Raw genomic sequence first — 14,349 nt, 5'->3', positions numbered from 1 at the left:
ACATGACCCGATTTTAATATCACTTACCACCAGGGGACATTTTCTTTGTTTACTTTTGATGTGTTATAGAACGTTTCTCCTCACAAGAATGTGAGTACCATGGAGCAGGAGACTTGCCCGTCTTATCTTCCTTTCCCAGAACAATGCCTGGTGCATTGTTGACACTCGACCAATATTATGGTTGATGAATGAAATACAGGGTAAGCATTCCTATCTTCAAAGTCATTATTAAGAAGTTTAGTTAACAGAAAGGGCCACATTACACACACACTCAAACACTCCATGTGTGGCCTGCAAATAGACACTGAAAATTCCAGGACAAGCTTATTTGCCAAACTCCCCACATCCACATTTTAAACACTCAGAGTTGTGTGAAGGACCATGGTTCAGGCATCCCAGCTTCCTTACTGCTGTGGGAACCTAAAACATATTGATGTTAAGTGCTCTTCACAAAATAGCTTTGTGCTGCAGACGCTAGACGTCGCTCAGGTACATTCCATGCACGAGTGCAGGTTGGATTAATCCAAGTTCTCCAAAGAAACAGAACCATAAGGATGTGTATGCAGACAGAAGCAGACTTATTATAAGGAGTTTGCTCACATGATTATGGGGGTTGACAAGTTCCAGGACCTGCAGGGAGAGTCGGCAAGCAAGAGATCCAGGAGACACAAAAGTCCAGAGGGCTCAAAGCCTTTGGAAGAGCCTCTGTTTGAGTCTGCAGGCAGAAAAAAGTCGATGTTCCACTTCAAAGACAGGAAGAATTCTCTTTTACTTGTGGGAGGGTCAGATTTTTTTGTTGTATTGAGTCTTTCAACTGATTGGATGTGGCCCACCCACATTGGAGAGGGTGATGTGCTTTGCTCGTCTACCATTTAAATGTTAATCTCATCCAAATACACCTTCATAGAAACACCCAGAATAAAGCTTGACCTAATATTTGGGCACCTATGGCCCAGTCAGGTTGACACATAAAATGAACCTTCACGTGGATTATCACCATGTGGTATCACCTACTTTCTAACCTTTTCCTGGGTTAATTTCCCACCCTCATAGACCTAGTTACCTTCCAACTGACTCTCAGGTGATGAGGTTCTTCAACTCAATGCCTTTCAGTCATTCCTTCTTGTCTTATGGACAGTTGCAATTGCAGCTAATAGTCACAATTAACATTGAACACTTAGTATCTGCCAGATGTTGTCTTGAGTGCTTTACCTATATTATCTATTTTAACCTTCACACACACACACACACACACACACACACACATACACAACCCCAGGAAGTGGAGACTACTCTTATTCTCATTTTTCAAATGAAGGAATTAGAGCTTAGAGAGAATAAATCACTTGCCCCAGTTTTCACAATGGATGTGCAGAATAACATTAGCACCCATAGCCCATAATCTTTTAAAATATCTTTGACCTCTTACTTCTCTCCAATTCTTCATATTTTCCTTTAAATATTGCAAGCCTACATCATTTCTTTTCATATCCCATGATCTTAAACTACTGCCTGCTAAAACACCATGTGATAAAAGCAGTAGGTGCATATAAGATATGGTGTGAGAATAAAGCAAAGGGCACCCACATCTCTGATGATGCATTAGGAAAGCATCACAGAGGTGGGACAGCTAAACTGGCTCTTGAGGTTGGATTGGGGTGGCATACCTTCAAGTTGAAGGGATGCATGCACGAAGGCCTACGGAACACAGCAAGTTCAGATCGCTGCAAGGGGCTTGGCCTCACTTTGGTCAAAGTGCCAAGAGGGAAGGGCTAAGAGCAGGTAAGCAACAACGAGATCACTGTGAGTTTAGACTGTATTGTCCAGTTTCAGAAGGAGAGAGATGTGATCTGTGGCAGTTCTGGGGATTCCTCCAGAGCAGGCAGCGGGTTAAAGGGTGAGTTGGAGGGGAGTACATTAGACATAGGAAGATGGTTGAGGGACATAAAATACAGTCACCTCTCTGGTTCAGCTTTAAAGAAAAGCATATTTCGGCAATGTAGGATGTTGTGTGTTGCGTGACATGCTCGGACAGATAGATTAGGAATATACACAGTGGGAAGTAATCCATGGTGCCCTCCATTTCAACTTACATTAACGTAATTTAGCAAAGTCTGATGGGTTATGTGAATTCATTATTTCACTCAAAAACATGTAGAGTGCCTGCTTTTCCAGACATTATTTTTATTTTATTTTATTTTATTTTATTTTATTTTATTTTATTAAGTTGATTTATTTTGAGAGACAGATGATGCGGGGGGGGGGGGGGGGAGAGAGAAAGGGAAACAGAGAATCCCAAGCAGGCTGCATGCTGTCAGCACAGAGCCCAACACAGGGCTTGAACTCATGAACCACGAGATCATGCCCCAAGCCAAGACCAAGAGTGGAATGCTTAACCAGCTGAGCCATCCAGGCTTCTCTCTAGGCATTTTTTTAAAAGCCGGGGACACAGAGAGGAACCCAAAACTTCCCTACTCTCACAAAGCTACAATGCAATGGGACAACACTAAAAAAATGTAAGTTCACACATGAAATATAATTGCAGATAGAGTTAAGTACTATAAAGAAGAGTGAGTTGGGGGTAAGTGAGGTGAGTTTGCAGGCAGGGTGGATGCTAGGTGACTGTTTTAGACAGGGTGGTCAGGAAAGGGTACTTGAGGAGGTGACATTCGTGCAGAGAACTGAATGGAGTAAGGGAGTGAGCCAGGAAAGACCCGGGAGAACCTTCTAGGCAATGGGAACAGCACATGAAAAGTCCCTGAGGCAGGAGTGAAGTTGGTGTGTTCACAGAAGAGCAAAAGGCCGGGGTGGCTGGAGTAAATGAGGGGTGAGTACAAGGAGATGAAGTCAGAGAGAGAGACAGCCCAGGGCATGGAGGCCCTGGGAAGGAGAATAAGATAGTGATGACCAGACTGAAAATAGAAGTCCCACAGTGTAGGGAAGCTTCTGAGCAAGGACCTATTTCCTCTGAGCAGATCTCATGGGGAGGGATAAGGATATAAACAGAAAGATGAAACGTTAGGGTGTAAAATGAATTGATCAGAATCATGCTCAGAATCCTGATTTACAAAATGACCCAACTCACGTTGGTCCTAATTTATTTGTGTTCACGTTGAAAGTGAAGTAGAGATTAGAATTCCTCCAAGCTGTACTTTTTATACAGTTATGTTCTTCTTCTCTTTAGAGAGGAATCGACAAGGAATTTTATCTACTATTTACAGTCTTTGATGAGAATCTGAGCAGGTATCTTGATGAAAACATTCAGAGGTTTACATGGCGTCCCTTCAGTGTTGACAAAGATGACAAAGATTTTGTGAAGTCCAACCGAATGCATGGTATGAAAAGTGTCTTTCTCTTCTGTAAGGATTTGAAGTGAAAATATTTGGAATGTTTTAACTATCTTGATTTTGGTTTCTTGGACGTTGTTCTTGGTCAAGAGTAAATTGTTTCATGACTTCATCTCACAAGGTCTGGTGAAACCTCCTACCTCCCAGGGACGTTGTGCAACTTAATACTTCTGAAATACTTCATCAGCTTTAGATGAAGCAACACAACATATGAACCAGCAAAGACTGCAGTACTTTATAAATGTAGAAAATGACTGACAAAATGCCCTCCCTTGGGTTCGTAATAACATCATTGAGGCTAATAATCCAAGTGATAATTGGAGATAATCATTAAACAACAAAGTGTCTCTTATCAAGTTGCATGAAGAACTGTCTAATGTGATAATGTGTAAAATACTAGCAAATTCCCATCCCAGATCTTATTTAAAAGGAATTACTTAATTCTCCTTCTCTTTCTTATATCAGTTGTAACAGTGGCAAACCACCTCATAATTGGCGTGACTTAACACAGGAGTCTCATTAGACTTAGGCACACTACCCTAGATGGCAGAATAGTGAGCGAGAGCCCAATCCCAAATAACTATGAGAGCGTGCAGTCAAAAAGGAGCTGAAAGCAAGCATTGTTAAGATAACATGTGCTAAATTGCTTGTTTTAGGACCAAGGCCAACATCTATTTATTGTTTTCAAAACATTATAGGAGAATAACAAAATAGACCCTAATCTCCTTTCCCCACAAGGAGGTCAAGAAAGTCCAAGGTTCCAAGTGACCCACAGCAACCAGCTCACAGACTCCTATGGTCCTGGGTACTCCATGCCAACAGTCTCCTCTTGGACCAATGGAAAGCATAGAGTAACGCATTTTCAATACCATTTTCTTTTTTTAAATTTTTTTTTCAACGTTTATTTATTTTTTGGGACAGAGAGAGACAGAGCATGAATGGGGGAGGGGCAGAGAGAGAGACACACACACAGAATCGGAAACAGGCTCCAGGCTCTGAGCCATCAGCCCAGAGCCTGACGCGGGGCTCGAACTCACGGACCGCAAGATCGTGACCTGGCTGAAGTCGGACGCTTAGCCGACTGCGCCACCCAGGCGCCCCTTTCAATACCATTTTCTACAAAATGTTTGTTATAACTGAATCATGAAATTTGTTTCCCACCCTCCTAGCAGCCAAAAAAATAAAAAATAAAAAAAAAAAAGAAGAAAGTAGAATGAGGAAACATAGCAATTCCTTAGTGGAGAAGCTAAGTTGCAAAAGAAACTTATCCTAAGAGAGACCCTTAGGATAAAGGATAAAGAGAAAAGATAAAACAACCCAACAGACCACATCACATCCAGCTCCATCCTGATTTGGCAATGTAATATACACTTTCATATTTTCGACATGGAGAGTACGTCATCTTTAAAACAAAATGCAAGGAAAACAATGTATTTTAATTTAAATTTTACATTAATTATGAATTAAATTCTATCTCCAGTCTTGCTTGCATGGAGTATGAGAGAAAATGACGGCAACAATACCAAAGAAAAAGTGCCTCTCGTGTTACCCAGTGCCTTGCATTACACCTATTATGTGGTCTATATGAAAAGATGTGGACCTCCTTTCCTAGAGGGCATCCTCAACAGCTTGTGAGCTATCCTTGGGGGTCTTTTCTGATGAAAAAGAGGCATACCTACAGTAGTTCTTGGGTTAGTCAACAAATATCATCTGGGTTAGGGGACAAGTCTACACGAGAAGGCAGAACAGTATAACTTCTTTACCAGACCTTACCATGGGCTTTGACTACCTTTATCTGACACTATAACCAGCAATGACATCATTCTTTCAATAAATTTTTAGAGTACTGTTAAACAAGCAAACAAGCAAAGGTGTTTGTTGAATGCATGAATGAATGTTCCAGAAAGAGAGAATTTAAACTAGAGTTCCAAGGCAAGAGAAGATTCTCTATGGGCCAGTCAAGGACTAAATCATTAGTACCCCAATTTACAATATCACTTTAACATTCAATGGGCAGGATTTACATAATTTATTTGCAAAGGTATTATCAAAGATTTTTTTTCAGAAAATGCAATGTTCTCAAAGCATCCTTCTTAGATTTTCTGCTAATAATCTCAGATATTTGAGTAAAATTACCAAGCACCATTGGTTCTGCAGACACAGAAATAAAAAGCAATTTTATCTGGCAATGGGATTATAACAGAAGGTCACTTATGTGTGCGATAGTTGTTCTTTCCTACTATGGGCATTAGTAAGAAGTGGGAGAGGATAGAATCTTTATCTCTCTACGGGGCATCACGCATAAGACATGTGTGGTCACCCCTCAACCAGTGCTATTCAGTTAATGCATTCATCCCACACAGAGTGGGGTTCATCCCACACAGATGTGGTTTCTAAATTCTTTTCAAGACACTGCTCCAGGGAGCCACTATCAATGGATCGAGGTTGATATAAAAGAGAAAAACACTTTTCATTTCTGGAGATTCAGAAGGTCTTCATATCTAAGTAACCATTATTCAAAGTTCCTTCAGTTATTTTACTGAGGCAGGGAAATAAAACTTACCAAAAGGCAAAATTATTTAATCAAAGGCTAGCCTCTTATAGACTTAGCGTCCTTCTCCCTCCCCCCCCCGCCTCAAAACAATCCCTCTTCACTGACCAGACGTGCAAATACAATGTCAATCAATTGCAAATCTTTCAAATGACGCCAGTTCCATGAAATCAGTAATGAGATGTCTGATAACTTCTGGAATCAAATGTGAATCCATTGGTAAATGAAGATCTGATGAAATTAAGTGAATTAATGACCGAAGAAGAGACACTTAAGGGAGATAACAGAATAAGAACCTCAAAAGAAAGTGATTTTCATATCACGAGCTTTGGGGAGAATGGCGAAGTCCATAAATGTTTTCACAAGGACGATGCTCTTTATAATCTGCAAAACTAAAATGTGAAATGAAGGATATTGTATTACGCTGTCAAACAATTTTGTCAGAAAAACTTATGCCAGAAAACAACCTGATTTGTTCCTTATTGATTCTTAGGGTTTGTGCCCTTGTGTGTACATTGTTATACATAATATTTTCACAATTTTAGTATATTTTCATTATTCATTGTTCCTCTTAGTCTCCATTTTGGATTGAGTCACTGTGTGACTTTTCTCTAGTGTGTTTACTCTCTGGTAGGAAGGATCTTCTGTAAATAGTTTGAACTTGAGCAATTGAACAGACTGCCCCCACACATTGATAATCTTGTACTAAAATGGTGTGTTTTCTGTATCTATAAAATCGTACTGGGCTCTGACTATCTTTTTCCTTTCATTTAGCTATTAATGGCTATATGTATGGCAACCAGCCAGGCCTAAGCATGTGCAAAAAGGATAGAGTTTCCTGGCATATGATTGGAATGGGCACTGACACTGATATGCACGGAGTTTATTTTCAAGGGAACACCATCCACCTACGAGGAACTCATCGTGACACCCTGGCCCTGTTTCCCCATACCTCCACAACGGTGTTCATGCAGCCAGACCATGCAGGTAAACTCGGCAGGGCCACCGCAGGTGACCAAATTACTGTCTTCAGGCATGTACCCTTAGCGTCCTCCCCTGGAATAAACTGGTTGAATTTGGGCACTTCAGAGGATGTAGCAAGACATACAGTCTTGGTTACAATCAGATAATCCTAACTATTTTATTCCAAACACACAGTACAAGGGACAGAGGAGAAGCATCTAAAACGACATAAAGCATCTAAAATGACACAAAGAAGAAGTCCCCTAAATGACCTTGCCACACAAATCTTGGGAGAATGCCCTTGATTCATTCCTAGGAATGATTCAGCCCCAAGAAAGAGGGTATTTCTTGTTCTCCTGAAGCACAGACATTTTAGTTGCTGCTCTGAAGCATCTACCAGGTATAGACAGCCCAGTGGATGCTTCCAGGTGATAGACATGACCTTCTTTAGAGACTGATAAGTTACTTGGAGACTTCTCCATTTTCATTCTGTTGGGCACCATTAGTTTCCCTGGAGGGTAAGCTGCACTGGGTCAGAAGTCCACCGAGGGCCCATTGAAGGGCCAGTACTCATCCCTTCTCTTAGACATTTCCAAGCTAATTGGATAATTGGGGCATTTTTATAAAAGATTCAGAGCAACACATGGCTCGTTTGAAAAATAAGATAGCCAGTGCCATGGACATTCAAAATGTTTCTCCAACCCAACTTTTTCATTAGTCTTAAAACGAAACCAATATACTACCCAAGATGAGTACTTGTTGGCTCTGTCTTCTTTATGAATTAGTGTCTACTTTGCTTCGCACTAGAAGTACAGTTTAGATGCCTCTCAGTGTCATTGGTTAAACACTTAGGGCTTGTGCTTCAAAACTTTTGCCCAAGTACTGCCTGAAATTAGGAGTTCCATAACCCGTGCATTATAGACTTTGAGTATTCTACCTTTCTACATTAGTATAATTGATCAGTTATGAATCACCCAAACCAAGGAATGCCTTGAGCACAACGATTTTTGTTTTTGTTTTTTAAATATGCTCTTCGACACTGAAGATGGGAGAGGAGGGAAACAGCCAGATTTAATCCACAGAAATAGAAACTGGCATTCAAAGCTGCAGTTGGCTGCAATAATTTTAGAGACTTGGTTAATTATTCTAATGCTTTGGGTATTACACATGTGCCCTACGAGCTTCCAAATTGCTTATGACAATGTTTTCCAGTTTATGTTTTGTGGTGAGTATAAATCTGTGACTGCTTAACAGCTTGGTCATTTGGCCAAAATATGAGTAGACCCTAGGCTTCGACTCACATTTTTTTGTCTTTGTTCTTTTTTCTAAAAACCACATTATTGAGATATGACTGATAGATAAAAAGTTGTTGATATTTAATACATACAAATCAATGAGTTCGTTAGGCGTCTTGTCATGTGTCTGTTGGCCATCTATATGTCTTCTTTGGAGAAATGTCTATTCATGGACATTTTTTAATTGGATCATTTGTTTTTTGAGTATTGAGTTGTATCAGTTCATTATATTTTCTGGATACTAACCCTTTATTGGATATGTCATTTGCAAATATTTCTCTCATTCAATAGGTTGCCTTTTAGTTTTGTTGATTGCGTCTTTCACTGTGCAGAAACTTTTTATTGTAATGTAGTCCCAATAGTTTATTTTTGCTTTTATTTCCCTTCCCTCAGGAGACATATCTAGAAAAATGTTGCTATGGCCGATGTCAGAAAGATTACTGCCTGTGCTCTCTCTCCAAGAATTTTAATGGGTTCAGGTTTCACATTTAAGCCTTTAATCCATTTTGAATTTATTTTTGTGTATGGTGGAAGACAGTGGCCCAGTTTCATTCTTTTGCATGTAGCTGTACCAGTTTTCCCAACACCATTTGTTGAAGAGACTTTTTCCCATTGTATATTAATTCCTCCTTTGTTGAGGATTAATTGACATGATTAATTGTTGAGGGTAATTGATATAATTGATACAATTAATATAATTGTGGGTTTATTTCTGGGGTTTTCATTCAATTCCATGATCTATGTGTCTATTTTTATGCCAGTACCATACTGTTGTAATTACTACTGGTTTGTAATACAACTTGAAATCTGGAATTGAGATCCCTCCAGTTTTTTCTTTTCCATGATTGCTTTGGCTTTTTGAGGTCTTTTGCGGTTTCATACAAATTTTAGGATCGTTTGTTCTTGTTTTGTGAAAAATGCTATTGGTATTTTGATGGAGATTACATTAAATGTGTAGATTGCTTTGGGTAGTACAGACATTTTAACAATATTTGTTCTTCCAACCCATGAGCATGGAATGTCTTTTCATCTCTTTGCGTCATCTTGAATTTCTTTCATCACTGTTTTATAGTTTTCAAGTACATGTCTTTCACCTTGTTAGTTAAGTTTAGTTCTAGATAGTTACTGTTTTGGGTGCAATCGTAAATGGGATTGTTTTCTTCATTTCCCTTTCTGCTGCTTCAATATCAGTGTGTAGAAATGCAACAGATTTCTTCACATTGATTTTGTATCCTGTGACTTTACTGAATTCATTTATCAGTTCTAGTAGTTTTTGGAGGGGAGTCTTTACAGTTTGCAAATTAAAAAACCACCATGAGATGTCACTTCACACCTGTCAGAATGGCTAAAATCAAAAACATAAGAAACAATAAGTGTTGGTGAATGTATGGAGAAAAAGGAACTCTTGTGCACTGATGGTGGGATGCAAACTGGTGTAGACACTGTGGAAGACAGTCTGGAGGTTCCTCAAAAAATTAAAGCTAGAACTGCTCTATGATCCAGGAATTGCACTACTGGGTGTTTACCGCCCCCGCCCCCCAAAACACACAATTCAACGGGATACATGCACCCTGATGTTTATTGCAGCATTATTTACAACAGCCAAACTATGGAAGCAGCCCAGGTGTTTATGAAAAGATGAATATATAAAGAAGATGTGGTATATATGTACAATGGAATATTAGTCAGCCATAAAAAGAATGAAATCTTATCATCTGTAACAACAAGGATGGAACTAGACAATATAAGGCTAAGAGAAATAAGTCAGAGAAAGACAAATACCATCTGATTTCACTCATATGTGGAACTTAAAAAACAGAACAAATAAAGGGGTTCCTGGGTGGTTCGGTTAAACGTCTGACTTCGGCTCAGGTCACGATCTCACGGATTGTGAGTTCGAGCCCCGTGTCAGGCTCTGTGCTGACAGCTCAGAGCCTGGAACCTGCTTTGGATTCTGTGTCTCCCTCTCTCTCTGCCCCTCCCCCGCTTGTGCTCTGTCTCTCGCTATCTCTCAAAAATGAATAAATGTAAAAAATAATAATAATAAAAAAAGAAAACAAATGAGCAAAGGAAATAAAGAAAAGGAAAAGAGAGAGAGAGAGAGAGAGAGAGGGACAAACCAAGAAACAGATTCTTAACTACAGAGAGCAAACTGATGGTTACGAGAGGGGATGAAAAATAAGTAAAATGATAAAAAATAAAAGAAACATATATTTATGCATAAAAAAACAGATTAATGGGGCGGGAGGTAAGTATATATACATCTGTGAAACCATCGTCACAACCAAGGCCTTGAATTCCTCTTTGTTCTTAGAGAAGATAATTCCTCGGCTAGTGAAGAACATAATGAACACATGAATAGCAGGCTGCCTGCCAAGCAACACGTGCAGAGGGAGCTCTTCCCATGTCTACCTTCAGAGCATCTTCTGTGTGGTTTCCCAAAGACCCTTCCTCATGAGGTCCTCGTCAGTGCTGGGGGGCTTGAGTACCCACTGAACCAATGGGTTTTGCTCATCCTCAAGGGGTAATTAATGAAACTAATCCCTGATCACTCGCCTCTAAGAACAGTGTCTACCAAAGGAAGGGAAGGTTTATTGATGCAGCAATTCCACTGAGAGTTAATATCTTCCAATATTTTTGTCTCATATAATTTTATGGTGAGTTCAATTAAGATGTATCTTCCTGATGCCAATCTAGAAAATTCAGTTTATAAAGTTACATAATTCTCAGACATGCTTGTTGGCATTCTGTAGAGCAATCTGGCTGATTTTTTTTTTCTTTTCGTCTGGCATAATGTAATGAGAACCTCCCTTGCTCAAAGGCCTAAGGAAGTAATAATACACCTGGCTTTAATAATAGTACCTTACCTGTATATTGCACTGTATATAGTTTATGAAATATTTTAGGGCATAATACATGATTTCAGAAATGTGCCCCTATTTGAACTTTGTTTAGAATATTAATGATACAGGTTATTAGTTCATTTTAAACTGGACCAGGCTAAGATAATCGTACCCATCAGTGATTTTCCAGGGGCAACTATCTTCTAACAGGTGTATACAATAGGGAAGACCCAGAGAAATCATTTCTCGTAGCAACTTTGCAAGTTTTAATTTTCCATTACCAATGAATTTCAGATGGTATCTTTCCCCTGGTAAGTAAATATATTCAACGTACTTTATTCCCCCTTGGAGTCTGGCTTTAAAATACCATATAAAATTGATATTTTAAGAATCCACCTTACCATTTATTTATTTGGGAATAAAATGCTGTAGCTTGTGAGCGAACCGAAATCGAAAGCATGGAGCGCCGCACACAACGCCACACACAACGCCAAGCGATTTCTGTTTCAGGTATTTTCAGGGTGTTTTGCTCCACCTTGCACCACTTCGTGAGAGGCATGAATCAGATATATGAGGTCAACAGCTGTGGCAACAAGGACCCTTCTGAGCAGCCGTACGGGATGATAAGAACCTTTTACATCGCCGCTGAAGAGGTAGAATGGGATTATGCCCCTAACAAAAACTGGGAGTTCGAAAAGCAGCACTTGGACGCAGGAGGGGAAAGGTACCACGGGCGAAGCCGTCAAGTCTCTTGGGTGGGATTGCACACACTCTGTAGACGTTTAGCAAATGTGAAAACCTGAACACGCCCTGCTTCTGTCTGCACTATTTTGGCAGACAGCGGCTTTTACTAGGGGCACAAAAGAGGAGGGAAGCTGCCAGGGCCTCATCCCGGGAGGGGAGTCTGAAGGAAGTCATTTGCACCCACATCCCCACCCCCGCAGGCTCCGCGCATCCCCACCCACGGTGCGGTGCCGGTGCCGGTTGCAAGCGTGGCTGTCCCAAGAATGCATGTGCCTTTGAGAGAGCGCCTAGCGTGAAAGAAGGCCTTAGGGAAAGAGGCAGATCCCAGTGACGTGGGACTGTGAAGACGAAATGGGAGGGAGGGAGGGAGGCAGAGGCGGGTGCGCAGTGGGGTGAGCAGATGGGCTGCTCTAGATTGAGGAGCGTGGGGAAAGAGCATCCATCTGGATGGGGAGTGGGTCGGAGGCATTGCCTTGGCAGAGATCCTGGAACTGGGGGAGGGAGGAGCTGGTCTCTCTACTAGGCCCTGTACCCAGAAGGTCCCCAAGACTGACCCTCCCGTGAGAGCACTGTCTGCCGAAGCTGAACACCAAAGAGTCCGCAAGGCTGTGAGCCCTGGCCCCCCACCCACCCTAAGTATCCTTCACTTCCCACTGGGATGTGCTGGGATAGAGTCTTGCAAGGTGTAGAGTCATCTGCTGGGCACTGACCTGCAGACTCCACCCCAAAGTTCATACCCTCCACTAAACAACTTGCTGCTTAGGTTATTTATTCCCTGTCCCCATATACAGACCAGGAGACTCAGGGCACAGAGGTAAGACTAACCCCTAGTCATTGACACTGGAATCGAACAAAGACAAATCTGTGTTCTCACCGCCAAGCATGTTAATTTCCATGTCTTTGTTCCTCTTTGTTGTTTATTATCAGACCCCCTCCCCCATACTAATTCTCTTTAGTCGTGTCACACACGGACTCCTCTATGCCCAAATGTTCCTAATCTTAACATGTCTTTTTTCTCGTCTTACTTGTTGGCCTGTTTTGAGGGTTTAGACACCCGGAAAAGAGAGTATAACAGCATCACCTCATGGATAAATGAAGAAACAAAATGCCTCTTCCACTTAAAAAAGATTTGCCTCAGGGACAGGGCGGTTTAAAATGTATTCCATGACTCACCAACCCACTTATTAAACCAGACACTCCTCTCCTGCAAAGCCAGTGCCGCCAATACAAGCTAAAGACTAATACTGGTGCACTGGAAAATGAAATGAATCGTAATTCAGCCTTTTCTAAAGTGATTATTTTTACTAAAAGGCTGCTATCACTGAAGAAATAGTTGTATGATAACTCTGTTGTATGTATATTGCATGTATATTCTTAGCCCTTATACTCTTCGTCTTCCATGACTTTCTTTTTTTTATTTTTTTTTTAAATTTTTTTTCAACATTTATTTATTTTTGAGACAGAGAGAGACAGAGCATGAACGGGGGAGGGGCAGAGAGAGAGGGAGACACAGAATCGGAAACAGGCTCCAGGCTCTGAGCCATCAGCCCAGAGCCTGACGCGGGGCTCAAACCCACGGACCGCGAGATCACGACCTGGCTGAAGTCGGACGCTTAACCGACTGCGCCACCCAGGCGCCCCTTCCATGACTTTCTTGAGACCCCGTGTAATTTGTGTCTTCAGACCCCATCTCTCTGGGCTGGCAGGAAGCTCTAGTCTCAGTCTTCCAGGATTGTCTCCAGGTGACGTAGAGAGATAAAGCGTGTCGGGTGTGTCTGTACCCTGCCCTGCCACTCTGGATATTGCCCATAAATCACTAAAAACAAAGCCGATTGAGAGCATGTTCACATATTCAAAGTACAACAGATCTGTAGATAAAAATTCCGTAGACATTGAAATGACCGGTTCCTGTCGTGGCACATGTGCGGCACCCCTGCGGATCGAAGCCCAGGGACAAATGTCCTTTCTGCCCCCCAGCTGTTATGCCTCTGCTCTTTGAGCCAAAGCCATGGCATGGAGACACCCAGCTTTCAAACCACCTCTCAGTATGGGTTATCCCCGAGATGTTTATTGTCCGGGTTAGCCCAGACCCTCTGCCCCAGGTATCTTTCCCAGAGCTTCCTAAGAACGCACTGAGAAGCCCTCGGGATCCCAGAAAAGCAACCAATGCGACCGTCAGCACAATGCCAGGGTTTGTGCAGTGGGAGAGAATTCGAAAACAGAGATTAAGTTGTTATAGAGAAAAAACCTTGTATTCCCAGTACTCGTGAGCTTGTGGACTGATACGCATTTAATTTAACCACCCTGGGACTTGAGATAGTGACTGCCATTTCTTGAGCACCCGCCATGTGCCAGGCATTTGCTAGGGTTTTTACAAACCCTATCTGATAAAGACCCTTAGGGTATACTTGACCCATTTGCTCAGCTTTGGCCCAGCATGTCACATGACTTCCCAGCAAGATGGTGATAGAGCATGTGCTTCCCCGGTGCTCAGTATGTGTCTGGCATGGCGCTTTACAGATCCTAACCCATATAATCCTCACAGCAATCTGGGAGACGAATGCCTTATTATCATCCCACTCCGCAGAAGAGGAAAGCCGAGAAAC

The 14,349-nt window shown here is 41.5% G+C and overlaps 1 protein-coding gene across 1 annotated transcript in view; it reads left to right on the top strand.

Moving 5' to 3' along the window:
* The window catches only part of HEPHL1 (hephaestin like 1), an 82,264-nt gene that overhangs the window by 37,872 nt on the left and 30,043 nt on the right, over positions 1-14,349 (top strand). Inside the window, exons 10-12 of the mRNA XM_030333633.1 lie at positions 3,185-3,335; positions 6,673-6,885; positions 11,510-11,723. Coding sequence (XP_030189493.1) covers positions 3,185-3,335; positions 6,673-6,885; positions 11,510-11,723 — 578 coding nt within the window. The remainder of the gene's footprint in view (positions 1-3,184; positions 3,336-6,672; positions 6,886-11,509; positions 11,724-14,349) is intronic.

The sequence above is a fragment of the Lynx canadensis genome, chromosome D1 (genome assembly GCF_007474595.2).
Source record: "Lynx canadensis isolate LIC74 chromosome D1, mLynCan4.pri.v2, whole genome shotgun sequence".
NCBI classification, from domain to species: Eukaryota; Metazoa; Chordata; class Mammalia; order Carnivora; family Felidae; genus Lynx; species Lynx canadensis.
This window is presented reverse-complemented; position numbering and strand designations above follow the sequence as displayed.